This window comes from Colias philodice, chromosome 3, assembly GCF_061535455.1.
Source record: "Colias philodice isolate Cphi_HAF_F1 chromosome 3, ilColPhil1 Martin Lab GWU primary, whole genome shotgun sequence".
In the NCBI taxonomy this organism is placed as follows: Eukaryota; Metazoa; Arthropoda; class Insecta; order Lepidoptera; family Pieridae; genus Colias; species Colias philodice.
The window spans coordinates 9,150,852-9,172,802 of NC_143088.1; the positions used below are offsets into that span (position 1 = coordinate 9,150,852).

Genomic DNA, 21,951 nt, shown 5'->3' on the forward strand with positions numbered 1-21,951 from the left:
GATAAGTAATCCCCTCTGATAAAGTAAAATACTGTTCCACTTGATCATACGCAGTGGGTGGTACAAATAGAAGAAAAAATCAAGTAATCATATATTTTGCTTAAAGTTTTTGAATTTATGTTACCTACTGCATTATCGATTGAATTAATGCTTACGGGTAAAAACGCATCTGTTCATATATCATGCGGTTATTTGTATCAGATTACAAACGTAGATACATCGACAGCCGCTTCAATGCAATATTATACGAAGAAACAAGATCTGGCGCCGACTGTATTTACTTAACACACCCATCTTGCATTTAATGCAATTTTAAACGCATACTGCATACAAACATTGCTAAGCAAATGTATGAAGAATTTGAAGATATTTCAATTAAGTACGAAGAGAAAATTATTAAAAATATTGGATCTCAATATTTTGTACCACTATTTTAAAGATCAGTAAGAGCATTAGGCACGTATAAAGAAAACATAGAACAAAATGAGGTAAGCCTAATAAATAAAACTCTCCTAATAAACAACGATACTCCGTCCCAATTTCAATAAGATCCGCAATTTGTTACATTACTCGCTGAAGTAACCTCATAATAATATATCTTACTAAGTAATGTGGCGAGCATTTCATTTAACTTGGTAATGTTGGTGCATGTACGTTTAAATAATGTCATTAATTAGAACAAAGTTACAACAAGATTTACAATCGGCAATGAACTAAGCAAACGCTATGCTCGCGTGTATTTAACTAATTCACTGGTCTTTATTGAAATACCTGGTGCTGACCTGCCCACGGCGTGATAGGTTACATTCAATTGAATTTGTTTTAGCGCCTACAAAATACATTATACAATCTGCGTGGAAGTAATGAATCCACTGAGAACTATTTACACAAAATATGTCATAGAAAGCGTGTTTACTTTCTTTATTGGAATTTCTTATTGAGCCTGTCGATAATTATATAGTAGCATGTTCATTTTAGCACATAATATTGCAGACTATACGATCGTTTATTTACAAAATAATCGACCTAATAGATCTAAGAGTATTACATATTACCTACATGGTTCAGGAAAAGGATCGGTGTAGTACCAATTTTATTTAAAGTGTGGCTATTAGCAGCTCTACCATAAGCAATACGGGTGTACGGAATTTGTAGAATGAACAATTTCAAATATCTCTTAAATGATATACATACAGTAAAAAGTTAAGTAGTTAATATTATTTTTATGTAATACATGTCACAAGTCACACAATTTTAAAGTATTTACGACTTCGTTATAGAATTCCAAAAACTTCAACTTTACCGGTAAGGAACGAAAACTTCTCTCAAGTCGCTCATTATGTATTTACCAGAATCGTACAGCATAATATCTCTCGCAACCAAGCTAAATACATAATTGGAGTATTGCAGCAAATTACTATATTACACTCTGTTTTTAAAAAGATTGTGTTATAATTTTCAGAATTAATGCGACTCTACCGAGATTTATGTTAGTAGAAAGGTCAACTGCTTTCAGAGTATATTTATATCTAATGATCGACATTTAAGCACACTAAGATTAGTGGGTTGCAAAGCACGAGCGGAATACGATCACTGTTGCGATAACCATAGATTATTTAATTGCTCGCCAATTTAATTACACGGTATATATATCGTTAATGCGTCGGCGTAAGTATATACCAGGTGTTATCCTGCCCATTAATATGCTCTGCGCAATCCTGCTTGCGATGGGACGGGCAAAACAGCCCACTGTCTCCTTTTTTGGATATCAAACACTTGGACAATACGCGCAAACGACTCGCATAAGATGCAATTTAATTCTTTGTCTCGCATTTCGAATGTTAAGCGTGTGACCAAAATGGGGAAGTTGGAAGTGGTATTTCAAGTTGGAACATTGCTCGTCTCGAGTTACTGGCTTGCACTTTATGTGTCGCACTCCTCGACACTTACTCAATTTAACACTCTAACCGTTACGTAACTTTTTAAATTTCTTTTTGACTACGTATCGTGAGCTAGCTCGCAACCGCGTCTATTATGATACAGCGACGGGGTAATAAATGTCGGCAATTTAATTAAAACTTCAACAGCGCTAACAAACGGCGCATATTGAAAGCTCATAGCCAGTTACGACTTAGGCACATCGCTCATTTCCATAAAACATGGAGAGTGCGTGGAGAGCTTACATTTAAAACAGTGATTGCAGGCAGAGGCGTGATGTTTGTCGTTAATGGGCAGCACCTCGTTGAAACCAATATGGAAGTTGCGCGACAGGTTGCCTTATATGGCCTATTCCCTAGTGGACGAGGACAACAAAACATCGCGATTTAAGATTCAATTAGGTGCTTAACGGTGTTGAAGTATATTCTTGATTCTTATTAATCGAATTTTCAAAAGGATGCTAGTGTTTTTAGTTTGAAATATAGCAATTTCCACTGAACTTCCATAAAGTACTACTTTATATTATATCGTATATTTTATCCGAAGCATAAATGCTATTGCTAAATATCATATATGTGTTTGTAATTGTACTATTTTTTCCGTTTTCATTATAAAAAAAATAATAGTTTAAAAAAACTAAAAAACACGCTTTTAGTTCGGTTTTCTATAAAAAGCGTGTTTTTTATTTTTTTTAACTATTATTTATTTTATCAAATTAGTGTATTGTCATCGGTCCTCAATAAATCTACAAAGTTTGAACGAAATCTGGCCGTTTAAAGTGGGTCAAAATCGCGCCCAAAGAAGTTGGTTACAAACATACAGGTGAAGCTAATATAAAGCGTGTAATAATAAAATGTATTGAAAGGTAAAGCACCAGGTGGGTGAATAAGTCCAGTATGTTTGGAGCTCATTTGGCACTAAAATTATACAAACAATCTTTCCCCTCCATATAGTATATACTTAAGTAAAAAAAAAATAATTTCAATAAGATTTTGTATACAACATTGTAACAAATAGGTTCTAAACAGAACTCAACACTAGGGCATGCACCCGGGTTTACCCGGTTCCGAAAAACCCGGGTAAACCCGGGTTTTTTGATGATCTTGAGAACCGGGTCTGAATAGTATGAAACCCGGTTCTCCCGGTTCCGACCAAAATATTAAAATATAAAGTATTATTTATATTTTGCTGCATTATTTTAACAAATTTATTGTATCTGGCAACGTCAGACTCACGTGCATCGCGAATTTTCGTGCAACGCCTCAAACGTGGCTCCGATTGGTTGTCTAACCTGCCCCCCTAGCCAAGTGGCTTTCTGTTAGCGTAGCGTTCAATAGAATAGACTACGAATGTATGAGATTGACGTAAGCTGTAGATACGTTTATCTACAGCCTACGTCAATCTCATACATTCGTAGTCTATTCTATTGAACGCTACGCTAACAGAAAGCCACTTGACTAGGGGGGCAGAGATGCTATAAGTTTCCTCCGGTTGTATTACCAAAAAAAATTAGGCGTCGAAAATGACAAAAATTAGGCTACAGAAATATTTTTATTAGATTTCTCGTGAATTTGAAAAGCTGTTAATTTTACTGATTCATATTTAATGATCCAGTCATGTTTTTGTTTTTGGTATCAAGCTGAAATTTATATCGAATATTCAAGTCTTCGGTCCCTTTTATGTGAAAAAGTCGAACTCACAAGCCAACGCATCAAAAGATACAGCCGTAAATGCTGAAAATTTTCGAAAATTTCGACATTCGCATGGGACTCAAAACCTACAGCTGGGTACTTTTCATGTTTTTATGTGATATTATGATAACAAGAGCGCCGAGACAACCGTCAAAACGCTAAGGAATAGAATACGCTATCGATACAAATTGACATAAGCGTATGATGTTTTGCCTAAGGATTCGGTCACACTACCAACTACGACGACGACCACGAACAAAATTTTCATACAGTCGAAATTAAATAAATTGTGCAAAACACAATTAAAAAAATTTTTTCTAGATCAATGGATAAAAAAATAGGTTTTTCGTAGAAACGATAGCTCCTAGAAAAAAATGTTTTTAACCTTTTTTATAGATAATTTTATGATGGACAATTTTGGTTCCAGGTGATTGTATGATAAACTTACCGTCTCGGCGAATATCGCAAAAAAAACTATTTTTTTATTAATTGACTTCGAATTAATTTTTTCCGAGTACCGTAATGACGGGAGATTTAAATATTTTATTTTGAATAAATTTTGGCAAGATTTGAATTTTGGTCGTGGTCGTCATCGTCGTTGGTAGTGTGACCGAACCATTACCAAAATATCATGAGCTTATGTCAATAAAGCGTTAGCAATTTCTATTCCTCGGCGATACTGACGTTTGACTAAGGGCCAAGGTACTTTTATAAGACTGATAAATAAAGAGAAGTATTGAAATTTTGTTTCTTTATTTAAAATAAGACACAAGCCGCGTAAAATAAAGGCCTATCAGGTACTTTTACAGTTACTTTTGTTTAATTTCGTATTTTTTCCGAAGTATTATAAAAGAACCGGGTAACCCGGTTCTACCCGGTTCTGAGCTCGATTTGGAACCGGGTTTCAAAAACTTGGAACCGGATCCGGTTCTGCATGCCCTACTCAACACAGATGTAAATTACACATAGCTTTATAACTATTATTCGTACTTTTCATCCCCACACTGGCAGTTAGTTAAGCTTAAACAAATGAACACAACTTGCCACCCTCTTTAATTAGTGAAGTCATTGTTAGTGTTGCCACATCTCATTAGAATGGACTAGATCTTTACATGAATTGAAAACTTGTACAAGTAGTATATCCAGTGCGTTTTACTTGATAATCAAAAGATTTTTTCACTGTGTACTTCAATTTTATTACAATCACTCAAATATTTATTTTATAGTAAATATTTTTAGTATAAATTATTATAATATTATATTCTTTCTTAAGTTTTCAAAACAATGCAGTATTCTCTTATACATATTTGTATTAAACGGAGTGTACCCCACATTATAACAAAAATAAAAGTTCTATTCGCTCAAAATTTTATATGTGAAATACAATATGCAAATTTAAAAGTTTAAAATAAAAGGCTAGGGAAGACACATTAAATTAATGTTTTTAATATTTTTGTACTAGTAACCATTCCACCTTTTAAGATAAGCAACCAGGGGCCTTAGACAAAGTAACAATTAAAAAACGATAACGAAGTTAGAAAAGGAAAAATGTATGGGATTGACATTAGATAGACCACGTGATCTAACATATGTCAATCCCATACATTTTTGCCTTTTCTCACTTCGTTATCGTTTTTTAATTGTTACTTTGTCTAAGGCCCCAGTATCTTCTTGGGAAAATCCAGAAGTTCAAAGTTGTTTCACTGATATGATGTTTTACAATATATTATTATAATATTGCCTTTCAAGCAAAATATTTATAATATTGCAGAATGAAATATTATGTACCTATACGTTATATATTCATATCTTTATGTGCAAAAATACTTTGTAAATTTAAGCATTGAATTTAAGTTTCATTCGTAAAACATGTAACGGAACATAAGAAATATGAAGTACCCATGTTTAAAAATAAAATTTACTGAAAATTTCCAAACTGCTATTCAGATGTGATAGGCATGTAAGTTTTATTTCAGAATTATTCTAAATAAAATTATCTTATATGATGTTACCTAAAATTTAAAATTTTATTTTAAAATTGAAGTGATGCTTTTTGGATATTTTTTTATCATAGAAATTACCAAAACAAAATTTATGAAAGCATATTAATTTATACATTGAAAATGCATTAACATTTAGTTAGTTATTTTCTGGAGTATTGTATTAAGTTGTTAAGATTTGAAAATAAATTTGCATCAAGGTAATTCCAATAAAAGTTTATATAAATTATTAAGTTTATTAATTTCTGCTTCATATAATTAATTAGATTTTAGGATAACAATTTGAATTAAATAAAGAAAATATTATAACATAAAATATTACGATCAACTGATCTTAATTTCATATTTATTATAATTAAATTTAAAACACTAAAAGCACATACCTGATCAGGGCAAAAATATCCAAATGCAACCATCCCAAAAAGTGAAAGTAGTAAGCAAAACAAAATCACTTTTCGAAGTTTTGATCTTGGCTCCATTTTTGTAATTTCGTACACCCCGCTCGGTAAGAAAAGCGCGAAATCACTATTTACTTGCACTGATACACTTTTTTGCATTTCGACCGAATGCATGTCTCATTTTTACAAATATATCTTAAAGCTGGTCACTCTCACTCAATTTGTCTATCGCAGTTATTGTCTGTCGAGTATTTACGAAAAGTCTGATATCGTATCAAAATCATTTTATTATCGTCCATCGTAAATCAAACTGTGATACGAATTCGATAACATTGTTTTGTTAAATTATAGCGAAAGACGTAGTGTCACCTCAGAGACCAAAACTAAAATGCGACTTGCGAGAGACTGTGGCCGAAGTCCGAACAGCAAGTCGCAGGGCTCCAACTGGGTATAAACATTGCATCCATTCCAAATGCTTACTTAAGGGAACCTTTTCTTTGTCACTAAATCTCATGCATTCACTTAATTATTAATTTATATATCAAAATTATTTAAACATTTGTTTAAAAATGCATTGCGAAAATACATAAACAAAAATTTACACAAACCGCTGCACTATCGTTCAGAAATACAATTACTTGACGTGTGACATTGACATTAGTGACATTTTTATGTTGCCTGTAAAAAATATAAGTACAGTGAAAAATACAGAATACATAGAACAAAGAATAATGTTAATTTAAATTAGATACATACTATAAATCTATCTATGTGAATAATTTGACAATTTTTAACTGTATGTATTAAAAATTAATCCTCATATGTAGACATCGGATTATATGCATTTGCATGTTTGCATATGCAAATGCATAAAACTCTCTATTTACGGCGTTAGTGCATATTTTAGCCTTTTTCCCCAATCGTGCATATTTCGTTAAGTAGCGGGAGTTTTGATTGATTGACTAACCTTTATTAGCCAATCAGAACGCTCAGCAAGTAAACAAACCCTATTTTGGCATGGTAAAATGGCAAAAAATTACAAAATGGGCTCCATTTTAAGTTAATTTTGAGCCATCAAAATAGGGCTAGATTACCCTTTTGGGGCTTAAAATTTAAAACACGGGCTAAATTCCAAAACAGGGCTAAATTTAGCCCGTAATGGTCTAAGGTGACAACACTGGGCTCGCGGGTGACAAACTATATTTAATTTTAAGAAAATTTCGCTGTTTTTGTACAATCTTTGATTAAAATATATAGAAATAATAAAGGTTTTTCGATTTTGTATTGTGCATATTTTAGGCAAATCAGTCGTTTTTAGTGCATATTTCGGCCTTTTTTAGTGCATATTTGCATGCATATTTTGGCATTTTGTTAGTGCATATAATCCGATGTCTACTCATATGATATTTATTAGCAAATTTAAGGTATATAATTATGCAGTATGCACCGAAACACTAAGCTGACGTCCACCAGCTTTAAGTGCACGTAAATTACATGCATCATGATTTTTATGGTGAGTTAGGTATAATTTAATGATATGTTCTAACCGAGATATATCGCATAATTATTATTGACTATTCTTTTGTAAGTTTGCTGGCTGCACCTAATACCACAAATAATATAATACACTAGTCGCTTTACCTTTTGAAGGATTTTTGTTTAAAAACTAGTCGTCTAGTCGTAGGGGAGCCCCCGGTACTTTACCTTTGGGGGAGGTAAGAGAATATAGGTCCCAATTTCGCTAATTAAGCGTGGATGTTTCAAATTTTCCGGCGGGTGCTCTAAACGCACCACCAATAATAACTGCTCATACTGGCTGGAGGTACTTTGATTTTTTATTGAAGGCAAAGTACCGTCTCTTTAAGGGGGCAGAGCAGTGCAGATTTATATAAAGGACTCCCAGTATAAATCTCAAATACCTACCCTTTTGGGCTCCCCTACTACTAAGAAAATGCTAGCTTCTTAGTTTCTTTTAACGATTTGAATATGTACTTATCTTGCTTATCTCTGTAGAATTCTAGTACCTGTTTCTTGCTCGTTGAATTTTTGGTAGTAACACTGAAAATAAGTTTTCTATATTACCTACATTGAAACATCAAGAATTATCTTGTAGCTTCACTTCAATTGTTTTGATTAAAGCCACTATAAAAAGAATTAATAAATCAATACCTACTGAAAGATTAAAACTATCCTGTGTTGTTGGGCAGTAATTTCACGAAAGCAGTGTCCAGCCATTTAAGTGTTTTATGTATAATTTTCGTTTGTTTAAATTGTTTTTACGGAAATGCTATTAATTATAATATTTTAAGCTTTTAATTTTGATACACATCTTCATAACTGGAAATATTGAGGATAATAATGAAGCTAAAACAAGAGCATTCCAAATTAATATCATTACTCCTCATCAATGAAATTACATATACTTAAATAAAAGAATATAGCAACCGGTAATGTATTATGTTGCTCTAAAGGCATCAATAAAAAAAATTGATTGTTTGTAAAGTAGGTTTACGATCGAGATGTTTACGTGATAACGTCTTATTGGTGGCAGCGCTCGAGATGAGACGGGAGATCGGTCCGTCTCTCTCTCGTTATACCTGCGATCGCGCTCGTGAGGTTTTGGTGTGACACAAGTTCCTGAACATGTCACCCGACTAAAACGATTTTAAAAACGTTATCACGTTAAAAATAATTCTGAACAATGTCTATGACTGATTTTAATTCAGTATCAATGATTCACATAGTTTTATTTAAAATCAACACTGCACAATTGTATGATGCATACAACAATTATTATAACATCCAATAATAATAAAAATAGGAATGGAAAAATGTACTAAAAAGTACTTAATGAAAATTTTTGATGACAAATAAAACAAATATGTGATGAGGCTCATATAACACAAATCATATTGATTTGAAAAACTTTAATTCATAATAAATGAAAAGGCACTTTAAAAATAAGGTGGGGGAATTAAAAAAATAAAAGGAGAGTAAAATTAAAATATACACTCAATATCTTCTCTCGTTACACTGTTGTTTCACTTAGAAGTAAATATTTTTGTCATTTTTTATAAAATACACAATTATTATGTACACATTTAAACAACAACAAACAGTCTTCTGTACATATTATGTGAAAACAGTTTTGTCGAAATTTTAGTTCATTTATATTGTCAATGAACAAATTTATAGTACATTCAAGGTAATATATATGATTAAAACTGATTTCAATGTACGAGAGAATTTCGTTGATTTAAAAATCGTATATAAAATGTCCACACATGTGAATACAATTACATGTAAATATAAAAGGTATACAAGTAGCCACTGATATTTAACAGAATTTTCCATTTTTTTCAAACACTTATTATGGATTTTAACACTACACTCAGTGTACATTTTGATGTTTTTTATTACTTTAAATTTATTCTTCACCCAGTCTCTAAGAGGATCAACTCCTCTCACCACAGATTTTCCTAGTTATAAAATTACTATATTTGTTGTTTCAGTCCACAAATTTGAAAAAATGTCCACAATACCACACTCTCTGTGTATGATGAAAACCAACACATGACTATCAATTAATGTTCTGTTCACTAGTCATTTGTTTTAGCAATGTTCTTCCAGTAGATAATATCATTTAGCACATTTTAAATTTGTTGAATGTTTTTAGTTAATTAATCACTGTTCAAGATATATATACTATTTTTACGCAATTGTTCAAGTTTCAACGTAACAACGCGAATCACGTTATTGGCTTTTAGGTTCCTCAACTTATGTATGTCAACAAATACATACATATGCTGCAATGCGGTACCAATATTGACTTGAGCTCTAGTTTTCTATGGAGAGAAGCCAGTCCTCATCGACATCGTAAAAATTTAGTTACGAAGTCGCCCACGTCCACGTGAACCATCGCGATCCTGAAAAAGTAACAGTATTTTTAAAATAATTATAAAAACGGAAAGAAAAAGTCCGGAAATGTTTTATTTTAAAAATAATACCTTATGATGAGGCCTGTAGTTAGAGTCACGGTCGCGATATCCATGATCACGGTTATCGCGGCCGTCCCTGTCATCTCTATGGTCGCGTGAATCGCGCATGTCGCGCGGATCACGCGGATCACGCGGGTCCCGCGGGTCGCGTGGCTCGCGCCCGTCGCGGTGGTCTCGCGGCTCTCTCCCGTCCCGGTGGTCCCGACCGTCTCGCCCGTCCCTGTGGTCACGAAAATCACGATAGTTGCGGTATCCACGGCCTGCTCCCTCGTGCTCTTCGCGATTATTGTCCTGAGGAGCCGGATGGGGAACTTTTCTCGAATCCTCCTCTTCCTGACGACGTTCGTAGTGGATGAAATCGTCAAAGATAGACGTAGAATGACAGTAACTATGCATTATACGTAACACTTGTAGACCCTTAGCGTGCGGCACCTCCTGCGTATCACGCGAGTTCGTCACTGGCTTATTTTCATTGTTCTCCAATTTTATGTGACGAAGCTGCCCATTAGGAACGTCTTTGACGTAAATCCACCTAACGCGAAACTGTCCTTTCCACTTGTCCTGAGACCACACATTAGAATTGGAGTTGTAATCTACGGCACTCGTCATACGAGCCATTCCACAAAAATGTCCACTACCATTAACAGAGAAGAACAGATAGACACAGCCGCCTTCCCTTTCACGATCGCGAAAAGCCGAGTCGAGACGTTTGTTCCCGTGTTCAGTACTGCACCAGATCTCGTATTTGATACTGCGATGAATATCGTCTTCCGAGTAGGACTTTATGACGAAGAATCGAGCCAGCGGCGCGGTAAGATCAAAGTCTTTAGGATTGTAGTCATTTTTAACGCGCAGCTCGTCGAGCACCGGATGGGGAACCGGAGCTGGGGTTGGTTGGACAGGCAGAGTCGGGGCTGGGGGAGCCGGCATGGGGGGCCGCGGTTGTAGCGGCGGCGGCGCGCGCGGGGCGTGCGCCCAGGCCGGCGGCGGCTGGTGCTGCGGCGGCGGCCCGCGCGGCATGGGCGCCGGGGCGGGCGCGGGCTGCGGCATCGGCAGCGGCGCCGGCACCGGCGGCGGCTGCAGCGGCGGGGGCGGCGGAGCGGTCACTACTGGCGCACTCTTCCCAGCGTCCCAAGTACTTATGTCCATATTGTGTTTGCCGGGTATTATCGGCGGCGGCGGCATGCCGGGACCTTTCTTCTTTAGGCCGCCGCTCTGCGAGGTGGGCGCCGGCTTTGCCGGTTGGCTGGCTATAGATGCCCATGTCATCTTTTTGGGTTGCGATCCACTCGATACGTCCTTAAGTTCGGGGGCGCGATCTTTGTCGTGCTTGTGGTCGCCAAGCGATAGTGCCTGGACGCCCGTTTCCACTGCTTTGATCCCATCTGGCACGTAAAGTCCATCGGCTCTATAGTAATCGTCATATTGTTTCGCACGACCTAATTGTCCCCAGGTGGAGTAATCACCGTTTCCAGGGAAATAATTAAATGTTGATGCCGGTTGTCCGAATGCGGCGGTTGAAAAAGGCGTCGTTGACGGCCCAAAAACACCTGAAATTTATTTGTAAACATTACTTGTAAAGTATATAAGGATGATTTAAACAAAGCATAATATTGTAATGAGTTTGATCAGGTGGATGGAACATTTATCTCAACAATTTTCTTTTCTTTTTTATTTAATGGTAGCTTGAACAGTGAATCTACGTAAGAGCCTATTTATTCAAATTTGGCATAGAAGTTTACAAGCAATGTTATTTAAACTTTGCCAACTGGAATAAATACTAGCTACCGTCCATTCCATATGAATCGTGAGGATTGTATCCTCCTAGAAAAGTCATTGGGTCTGTGCCATTGGTGGACCATGTTCCATCCCCAACTCCGAAGGCTTGATAAGGAACTGCTGTTGTACCGTAATAACCTGAAACAAAATTATATACAGTTACTTAATGGTCCTAGGCAGATTGCGATAAAATTGTGTGTGTTTTCACTCTGTTTTATTTTGCATATTCTCTGATTAAAAATATTTACTAAGTATGTATTATGGTATTCTAGTGTACTACAATATATTAGTGTACAAAAACATATGTACCTACCTGCTGCGCTGTACGGGTCTGTCGCTGACGAGATGGGTGGCGCGTACGACGGTTGCTGCTGGTGACGCCATGATACCTCCGCCAACTCGTCACCACCACTCTCTAACTGATGCTCTTTAGGTGCATTTGTCACTGGAATTAATCATGTTTCAGTATTAAATGCATATATATGTTTTCTCAGTACAGTAGCATGTAAATGTTTCAGCTTATCATGCAATATAGAATAGCCAATCATGATAAGGTTCTGATATACCAAAAAGCTGTTGTTAAAAACTAAATATTAGTTAAAATTGTCAAATTTAGGTATCAATTATTCAATAATGACTAGGCCTGCAATGCAACATTTCAATAATAATCAATCACATATTATTGCATTAAATATTAACTTATGGAATTGAACAAATTTGACATATTATTATATTGCTGCCTATGGTGCGGGTGTTTTTACGAATGATCACATTATAGTTCGACAAATTAAAGACCTAATGATAAGATGCTATAGGTAGTTCTGCCACAGAAATAAGTACACATTGTACCTCATTGTATATGTAGAATATAATTAACTGAATAACACAATAGAGAGTGTATGCTTTATTATAAATTTCATTCAGATATGAAGTCAAATGAAAGTTACTAAGTAGTTGGAATTAAAACAATGTATTTGTGCAGAGCACAATTATTATTGTAGCAGTGGCACATTTTTATGAAGGTTGTACACTAGATATTATGTCTGTGGATTATAGAGTACTGCCAATAGACCCCCATATACTGGATTGTTTACAAAAGTACTTTTTAGTTTGACAAATTACAGATAACATAAGATTATAGATGGTTGTGTCCACTTTATATGATGTCGCAAACTATAAAATATAAATAATTTGGAAAATCCAAAAGTGCACGCCTCATAATTTTTTTTTAATAAATATTTATTAATTATTATTTTTGTTTATTTAATAACAATTAAACCACATCGAATCAGACCCTGAAAAATGAAAGGGTTCTATTCCTGAGCATACTCAAGCGTAAGAGAAAAAAAAAGACTCGATTAGTAAAGTATTTCGGTCGCTATCGTGTTAACAAGAAAAAGGATCCGCACATACAGACACACGGACGTCCAAGACAGAACTTTTTTAAACTGTTTTTTAAGGGGGCGCATAAAGCAAAATAACCAATCTTCTATTAGATGATACGTGTAATATGCAAGACCAAATCTAAAAAATAAAATATGTATCAAACTAGATGATATGTTCAACGATTCTGTTTAATCAAAAACATAAAATATTAAAATTTACTTGATAAAAAAAAATCACCAAGTTAGCTCTAATTTTCACACTTTTACGTTTTCTACTTGACATGGCAATACTTATTATGATTTTTTTTTTCATAAACAATTATATTAAAACATTTGCAAGATATTTGTCAGAGCATTTTGTGTAATTACTTTTAGTTTTGGTTTTATCTGCGATAAACCACTTTTGGCGCTCTTTTTTTCTCGAGATAAACGTTTGATTTTGTCACGATAAAAGTGGTTTATCGCAGATAAAACCAAAACTAAAAGTAATTACACAAAATGCTCTGACAAATATCTTGCAAATGTTTTAATATAATTGTTTATGAAAAAAAAAATCATAATAAGTATTACCATGTCAAGTAGAAAACGTAAAAGTGTGAAAATTAGAGCTAACTTGGTGATTTTTTTTTATCGAGTAAATTTTAATATTTTATGTTTTTGATTAAACAGAATCGTTGAACATATCATCTAGTTTGATATATATTTTATTTTTTAGATTTGGTCTTGCATATTACACGTATCATCTAATAGAAGATTGGTTATTTTGCTTTATGCGCCCCCTTAACTAGTTTAAATAACAAAAATGACATCAAAAATATCATGAACGTTAAAAATAGTGTTTTTTCTTAATATGTGTGTGTATGTATTATCTTACAAGTGCAATGTATGATACATAAAGACATTTTAAGTTTGAAAAATCAGATGTTTTGCGCGAAGTGACAGTAGTACCCACCTCAACGCTTCGCTTATGAGGCGTGCAAAACACCACCAACACACAAAACCTGATATATTCCACTTTAATCAGTTCCATAGCTCTATTCTATTATGTATGTTTTCCCTATTCCTGGTCATACATATTATATCATGTGTTTCAACAGAATCTAGAATGAATGATTCTGTCACAAATCAATTATTCGACACTTAAAATATTAAATTAACATTTCTTCTTAGTACAATTTATTGTGAATCATTTGTAAGGTAAGCAACAAGCAACTCTATATAAATCCAAAACAATGTTTACTCTGAAGTGTGGGTGTACTCGCAAAAAAGTTCATCACAAGAAATTGTTGATACACATCAGGCTAACTTTAATATAGGTATCTTATTTTTATGTATGAATCAATTCAGAGTTACATAGAAAGTTATGTAATTGAAGTAAGATTTAGTAATATTACTTTTTTATATAATAATAATTAGGTATAAGCATACTTCTTGGAAGATATATATGTGTGTGTTTTTGAACACATTTCATACCTACAATTCACTTTGTTAATACATTATGTGATAACAAGTATTTATAGCATAATAAGTTGATTGTTTTCATTTCCTAGGAAAATTAACTACAAACTTATAAATTGCAACACTGTTTATTATGTAAGTTGACAACCAATGGTGTTAGTTGAATACTTATTATATTCATAAACAATCTGTGACTATAATCTACATCTACATAATATACAACATGATAGATATCTCAATTTGTCTGTTCATAATGAAAGTGCAAGTAACACTGTGTCCAATACGTATGAATTTCACAAACATAAAAAGGGTAATTAGCTTGAAAGAGAAAATCAAGCGAAGTGTAGCGCATTCACAAATACCGGACATAAGCCGCCCGGTACTACTCTTTCTATCGAGAAAACACCTGCAACGTCATAATGGCATCATTACCTTGATTCCCTTGCCCTTTCATCCGCTTCACGCACCAGGACCATGAAACAAAAAAATGTTCGTGTTAATTATAGTGTTTTCTCACTAATACCACCCAAATGTTACTCGCAAAATTGCATAAATATGAAATACCTGATCTGACACGCCTGCTGACATTGGCCGCGATTTTTTTGTTTATTATGCACTTATACAAGTCTTTAATCACAATGATATAAAATAAATATCACATTAGTTCACTGCACAATGTCCTAATTGTTCAAGAACCACCTAAAATAACTAAAAAGTCAATTTCTTAAAAATGTTTGCAGAATGTCCGTAAAGTAATAGGAACGAATATGGACGTCGCAATGCCCAATGGCGATTGGCGACCCGCGACCTACACAATGTTGCCATTAGTATTATTCGCGAAATTTCTGCCTCTGTACCGCGACATTTTAAAATTTGAATTTATTATTTTATTTTCGCTTCAATATCTATGTTTTTACGAAAATCCGTAAATAAATCGTGAATTTATACCGGGTATTGCGAATCCATGCCGATAAATTTAAACTGGGACCGTATCATAAAAACGTAGTTTATTATTATTAGTCTGTGATAGAAACTAGCGTCTACTGTCTAGCCTGTACATTGCATTTAATTAAAATACATTCGTACGAATTAAATAAAATTATTAAATAGCGATAGAACGATTTATAAAGACTTAGAGCGTTTTCACATTATCCGATCCGATATCGGATATCGGAAGCCGATAGCCGATATCCGATATCGGAGGGAAGTAAAATGTATGAAATATGTACCTGTCTTTCACATTGTCCGATCCGATATCGGATATCGGAGCCGACACCGATATACCCGTGAGCTATCGGACGATAATGTTCAGTGTTGCCAACACAATTTTCGAAAAGGCAGTATACCAACAGCAAAAAAGCACTAGTTTGTGTATTTTCAGTCTTATAGGGCGCTAAATCTTTAAAAAAATTCTTTGCTTTAACCTAAAATCCTTTCTATTAAAAGAAACCTTTTTTTATTAAGAAAACACACATTTAAGTATTTATAGGCATTAAAAATACGATTTATACGGCAGCTAATTTAATTGCCATATTAAAATATACGGCAATTGGCTGAACTGAACTGAACTGAAGTAAACAAAATTAATATATTGCGTTCTTAAATTCAAATATCTATCTTCGAAAATATTAGTGTCTATCATCTTTATTTTAACTCATTCTGCCTCGCTCCTCCTCCTACTCGGATGTTGGTTGTGCTCTGTGGTTGTGCTGTTTATTGTATTGTTGTCATTGAGTGCTTTGTTTTAAACTGACTTCAAAAAAAGGAGGAGATTTCACACCGATTAAATAATATTTGAAAACTCCTAATTCTAAAATAATTGCTTGTGACAATAAAATAATTTATGTATCTTTACTTACAGGAAATGACAACAATCATATTATAAAATAATTTGGAAAATCCAAAAGTGCACGCCTCATAATTTTTTTTAATAAATATTTATTAATTATTATTTTTGTTTATTTAATAACAATTAAACCACATCGAATCAGACCCTGAAAAATGAAAGGGTTCTATTCCTGAGCATACTCAAGCGTAAGAGAAAAAAAAAGACTCGATTAGTAAAGTATTTCGGTCGCTATCGTGTTAACAAGAAAAAGGATCCGCACATACAGACACACGGACGTCCAAGACAGAACTTTTTTAAACTGTTTTTTAACTAGTTTAAATAACAAAAATGACATCTAAAATATCATGAACGTTAAAAATAGTGTTTTTTCTTAATATGTGTGTGTATGTATTATCTTACAAGTGCAATGTATGATACATAAAGACATTTTAAGTTTGAAAAATCAGATGTTTTGCGCGAAGTGACAGTAGTACCCACCTCAACGCTTCGCTTATGAGGCGTGCAATATATATTTGAACGGGTGACAATATTATTTGCAGTGTAATAAGAAAAATAATAGAAAATGTGAACAAAGATTGTATCACTTAATAAATTTATCATAGGTACTACATGAACTTTTATAAATGTATATAGTGAAAAAATGACTAAATGACTAGGTACGTCTTGTTAAAAATACATTTCATAGATTTTGAAAGGTATTTACTGATACATAATATTATGTATTACTAAAATTATTAACTAATACTAGGTTGTAGTAGGTATTGATATAAATTTATTTAATATACTATACAAATGACCGATATCAAAACTATTTAGTAAATGGGGCATTTCACGCCAAGCGGACACAGATTTCAGGGTCAGGTTTCAGATTTCGGTTATATTTTAGTATGTTACACCTGTATATATCCTCGGTATGTATACGAAAAATTTTTGCATTTAGAAGCTTAGTTTTCAGAAATAATAAACAATAAGGTTGACTGGCAAAGAGACCAAATTCCTACTAAAAGAAATAAAAGAAAAGAAACTAGTCCAATACAAAACGACACAAATAAAAAACTGAAAAATACTTCCGTTTTTGCAGTACCCACACAAAATAGTTTTGAAATCTTGAATGAAGATACCTCAGAAGACAACAAGAAAGAAGAAAAAGAATACATTCCTAAACCTGAGCCTATCTTTGTCACAGGTGTCCTAAATATTACATCTCTCAAGGAAGTTTTAAATGAAATAGTAGACAATAGTTCATACACTATGACCACCCTGAAATCTGGACATATTATAAAAATCATGCCCAAAGACATCCAGGTATATAAAACTATTAGAGAGAAATTTATAGCGAACAATATCTCTCACTATACTTATCAGCTTAAGTGCGAGAGAGCATATAGAGTTGTCGTGCGCGGGCTACATGCATCAGAAGACACTGCACAGATAGCCAAAGAGCTTTCAAATATAGGACATGAAGTCAGACAAGTGGTGAATGTAAGGCACCGGGCTACAAAAGAGCCACTACCTACCTTCTATGTTGACCTGGAACCAAAAATCAACAATAAAGATATATTCAAAGTAAAATACTTGAATAACATGAAAATTACAATTGAAGCGCCATATAAAAAAAAGGAAATACTTCAATGTAAAAGATGCCAGAGATTTGGCCATTCAAAGAACCAATGCTATAGACCTTTCCGTTGCGTTAAATGTGGTAAAGATCATCCTACTTCATCTTGTACTAAAAAACCAGACACCGAAGCTACTTGTGCGAATTGTGAGGAGAAACACCCGGCTAGCTACAAAGGTTGTAGCATCTACAAGCAATACAAAGAACGGATCTTAAAGAGTGCACCAAAGCCAAAAGTAAATCCACCATCACAAAACGTAACTTCTACATATATGCAACCTACTTTGTATAACAGGTACCCAAGAGTACCCAATCTCAATAAAACATATGCAGAGGCTACCAAGTCAAAATTAACAGACACACATTTTGAAAAAACAACAGACCTTAACGACATAATGAAACTTATGGAAACTATGCTTGACAAACAGCAAAAGACAATAATGACCATGGTTGAAACTATGGTAGACAAAATGATGGATCGCATGGTCCAGCTAGTCAGCAGCCTTGTTAAAAAATGACTCGAAACCTCCGAGTGGTCACTTGGAACGCCAACGGCTTGACGGAGAGACGTCAAGAATTTGAATTATTTTTAAAAACAGAATATATTGACGTAGCACTTATATCTGAGACAAGGTTCACTTCTAAATCGCACACCGTTTTTGACAATTACAAAATGTATGCAACTAATCACCCATCTGGAAACAGCCATGGAGGAAGTGCCATTATTGTTAAAAATAATATTAAGCACTACCCAATTGAGAACTATTCCACAGAGAAAATTCAAGCAACCTCTATAATAATCGAAGACAATAAATTGGAAACTGTACTTTCAGCCGTCTATTGCCCGCCTAGACATATAATATCTGAACAAGACTTCAACAACTACTTTGCGACTTTGAATAAAAGATTTGTCTGTGGAGGGGACTGGAATTCAAAGCATCTTCACTGGGGTTCAAGAGTCTATAACCCAAGAGGTAGACAACTTATGAAAACAATACAAAAAATGAGTCTAGAATACTTATCTGGTGGCAAGCCTACATATTGGCCAAATGACAGAAACAGGATACCTGATTTGCTTGATTTCTTTGTTACAAAAAATATAGATAATAATTACGTCACCATAGAATCACCTATCGACCTCACTTCAGATCACACTCCTGTCATCCTAAACATAAGCTCAACAATCACTCTGTTGCAACCACAACCTAAGTTATACAACCGCAAAAATACGAACTGGCGTAAGTACCAAGACATAATAAACACACTGGTGGATCTGAAATGCAAACTTAAAACCTCTGATGAAGTAGAAAATGAAATAGAAAAACTCAATATGACTATTCATAATGCTGCAAATATTGCCACTTCAAAACAGAAAGGTAAGCCTCCAAAACAAAACTCTTATCCACTAGAAATCAAAGAGAAAATCAAAGAACGCCGCAGACTTAGAAAAATATGGCACAGGAGCGGGTATCCGAGCGACAAAACAGCTTTCAACAAATTTTCGGAGGAATTGAAAACTTACATTAGCCAACTAGAAAATGAAAACATCCAAAACCGTATTACAAATCTAAGCCCCAATGCTGACACAGATTATTCATTGTGGAAAGTAACTAAAGCCCTAAAACGCCCTAAAGCTCATATGTCCCCTCTCCACAACAGCAACGGAGGGTGGGCTAGATCGGACAAAGAAAAGGCTGAAACATTTGCAAAACACTTAAACACTGTTTTTCAACCACACCCTGAGAGTAATCCTGATCATACGGCAAAGGTGAATACATACCTAGGCTCGGCAAAACAGATGTGTCTTCCTCTTAAAAGCACTAGTCCAAAGGAAGTCGCTAGAGAAATCAGATACCTCAAAGAAGGTAAGGCACCTGGATATGATATGGTCGATGCTACTTTGTTAAAACATCTTCCACCTAAAGGAATAATGAAAATTGTCAACATCTTCAACGCTCTTCTAAGACTCGAACATTTCCCAGGGCAATGGAAGATAGCACAAGTGGTGATGGTGCTTAAACCAGGTAAACCACCGCATCAGACGACCTCATATAGACCCATTAGCTTGCTGCCAATTATTGGAAAACTGTTCGAGAGAATACTACTCAGCAGAATTAAGGAACACCTACTCACTGTACTGCCCGACCATCAGTTTGGATTTCGTGAAAACCACGGAACAATAGAGCAAGTCCACCGAATCGTAGACATAATAAGTAAATGTCTTGAAAACAAATTGTATTGCTCTGCTGTCTTTTTGGATATAAGTCAAGCATTTGACAAGGTGTGGCATGAAGGTCTTCTATATAAATTGAAAGAGAAGCTCCCTCACTGCTTTTATTTAACTCTCAAATCTTACCTCACCAAAAGAAGCTACCAGGTGAAATGCAACGAAGATCTCTCCGAACTCTACGAGATAAAAGCTGGTGTCCCACAGGGCAGTATCCTAGGACCGATACTGTACCTTATCTATACAGCTGACATCCCCGCGAACAGCAAAACAATGATTGCGACTTATGCCGATGACACCGCAGTGATATCCATCCATAAGGATCCAGGAACTGCATCTCTCATGATACAAGAGCACCTCAATGAAATTGAGACATGGCTAAAACGATGGAGGATAAAAGCAAATGAGAGTAAGTCCACGCATGTGACATTTACGCTCAGAAAGGAAACGTGCCCGCCGGTAACATTAAACAACAAAGAAATACCCCAAGAAGATAGTGCTCGATATTTGGGTATGCACTTAGACAGAAGACTGACATGGCAAAAACATATATGGACAAAGAGAAAACAACTTGATGGAAAACTGCGTAGCTTAAATTGGCTGATAGGTCACCACTCAAAATTGAAAGACGATAGTAAAATTCTAATTTACAAGACAATCTTAAAGCCAATCTGGACCTATGGCATACAGCTTTGGGGCTCTGCCAGCAATAGCAACATTGAAATCCTAGAGAGATTCCAGACTAAGGCTCTCAGAACAATACTTGGTATCCCCAAATGTATTGCAAATAAATACATGTACCTTGATCTCGGTATAGCCACAGTTCGAAAACAAATTGTCGAAAGCAGCCAGAAATATCAGGAAAGGCTAACAGTACACACCAACGACCTTGCTCAAGCGTTAAGTGGAGAGGGAGGCCAACAATACATCAGGCTAAAAAGACAGGACATTACAAACCTTGCTAAAAGATTCTGAAATAAATAAAAATTAAACAAATATAACACTGGACTACAAGGGTGGAGTCGTTGGACGAGCCCCTTGAAACAATATCAATGTTCCCGGACGGAGTTCCGAAACAATATAAAGGCCAATTGTTACCTAACAGATTGCCTGGTCGCAGTAATATCAAAAAAAAAAAAAAAAAAAAAAAAGTTTTCAGAATACAGGTCTTTGAAGATGTCAGTAAGCGCGAGGTATGGGGGACTTCGAATGTAATTATCAGTTGAAGAAAAGTAATTTTTAAATAAATTGATGACTGAATAATATACCCCATGAAATAAACTTTTTATGCTCATATTTCGAATTTTGAATTTATATTTAAATTCCTTAGAAAAATAAAAATATATTTTTCTTTGTCATTTTTTACAAACTTTGCGTATTTTTAATTTTTTTAAAGATCATTAAATAAATAGCTTATATTATGTTTAAACTTCATGCAAAGTTCTAGAGTGGTCATCGCAGGACTTTAGAATCTACATGTATTATAATGGCGAAGCGCGGCAATATCCCCATACTAGCGCTTAGTTGGTTAGCGCACCGTACTGCAGTATTTATCTCATTATAGTTAGTTAATAACACCGTTTCAGGTTTTAATGAGATTTTATAGTGGT

At 34.7% G+C, this 21,951-nt stretch overlaps 2 protein-coding genes across 5 annotated transcripts in view; both read right to left on the reverse strand.

The window, feature by feature from the left end:
- Hs6st (heparan sulfate 6-O-sulfotransferase) overlaps nt 1-6,659 on the reverse strand; it is a 99,577-nt gene extending 92,918 nt beyond the window's left edge. For both annotated transcript variants that reach the window (XM_089714675.1, XM_089714676.1), the window contains exon 1: nt 6,013-6,659. In XM_089714675.1, the coding sequence (XP_089570801.1) occupies nt 6,013-6,201 (189 nt within the window). In that variant the 5' untranslated portion in view covers nt 6,202-6,659. The remainder of the gene's footprint in view (nt 1-6,012) is intronic.
- A 2,252-nt stretch (nt 6,660-8,911) lies between these two features.
- Nucleotides 8,912-15,451, reverse strand: Ythdf (YTH domain-containing family protein). 3 transcript variants are annotated; one of them, XM_089714669.1, is made up of 6 exons: nt 15,212-15,451; nt 15,080-15,104; nt 12,118-12,249; nt 11,814-11,942; nt 10,035-11,575; nt 8,912-9,953 (listed from the first exon to the last, which is right to left on the reverse strand). In XM_089714669.1, the coding sequence occupies exons 1-6, from the start codon at nt 15,233-15,235 to the stop codon at nt 9,912-9,914; spliced, it is 1,893 nt and encodes a 630-aa protein (XP_089570795.1). In that variant the 5' UTR covers nt 15,236-15,451; the 3' UTR covers nt 8,912-9,911. The 3 variants fall into 3 exon arrangements, with proteins under 3 accessions (XP_089570795.1, XP_089570794.1, XP_089570796.1); XM_089714668.1 differs by having other exon boundaries at nt 11,811-11,942; XM_089714670.1 differs by lacking the exon at nt 11,814-11,942.
- Between the last annotated feature and the right edge of the window lie 6,500 nt (nt 15,452-21,951).

Coding starts and splice junctions, on each gene's coding strand:
- Ythdf (XM_089714668.1), bottom strand. CDS start 15,235: ATGTCAGCAGGCGTGTCAGATCAG. Junction 15,105..15,211: donor CAGCAGGCGTGTCAGATCAG/GTATTTCATATT, acceptor TGGTGCGTGAAG/CGGATGAAAGGGCAAGGGAA. Junction 11,943..12,117: donor AGACCCGTACAGCGCAGCAG/GTAGGTACATAT, acceptor ATTTTGTTTCAG/GTTATTACGGTACAACAGCA.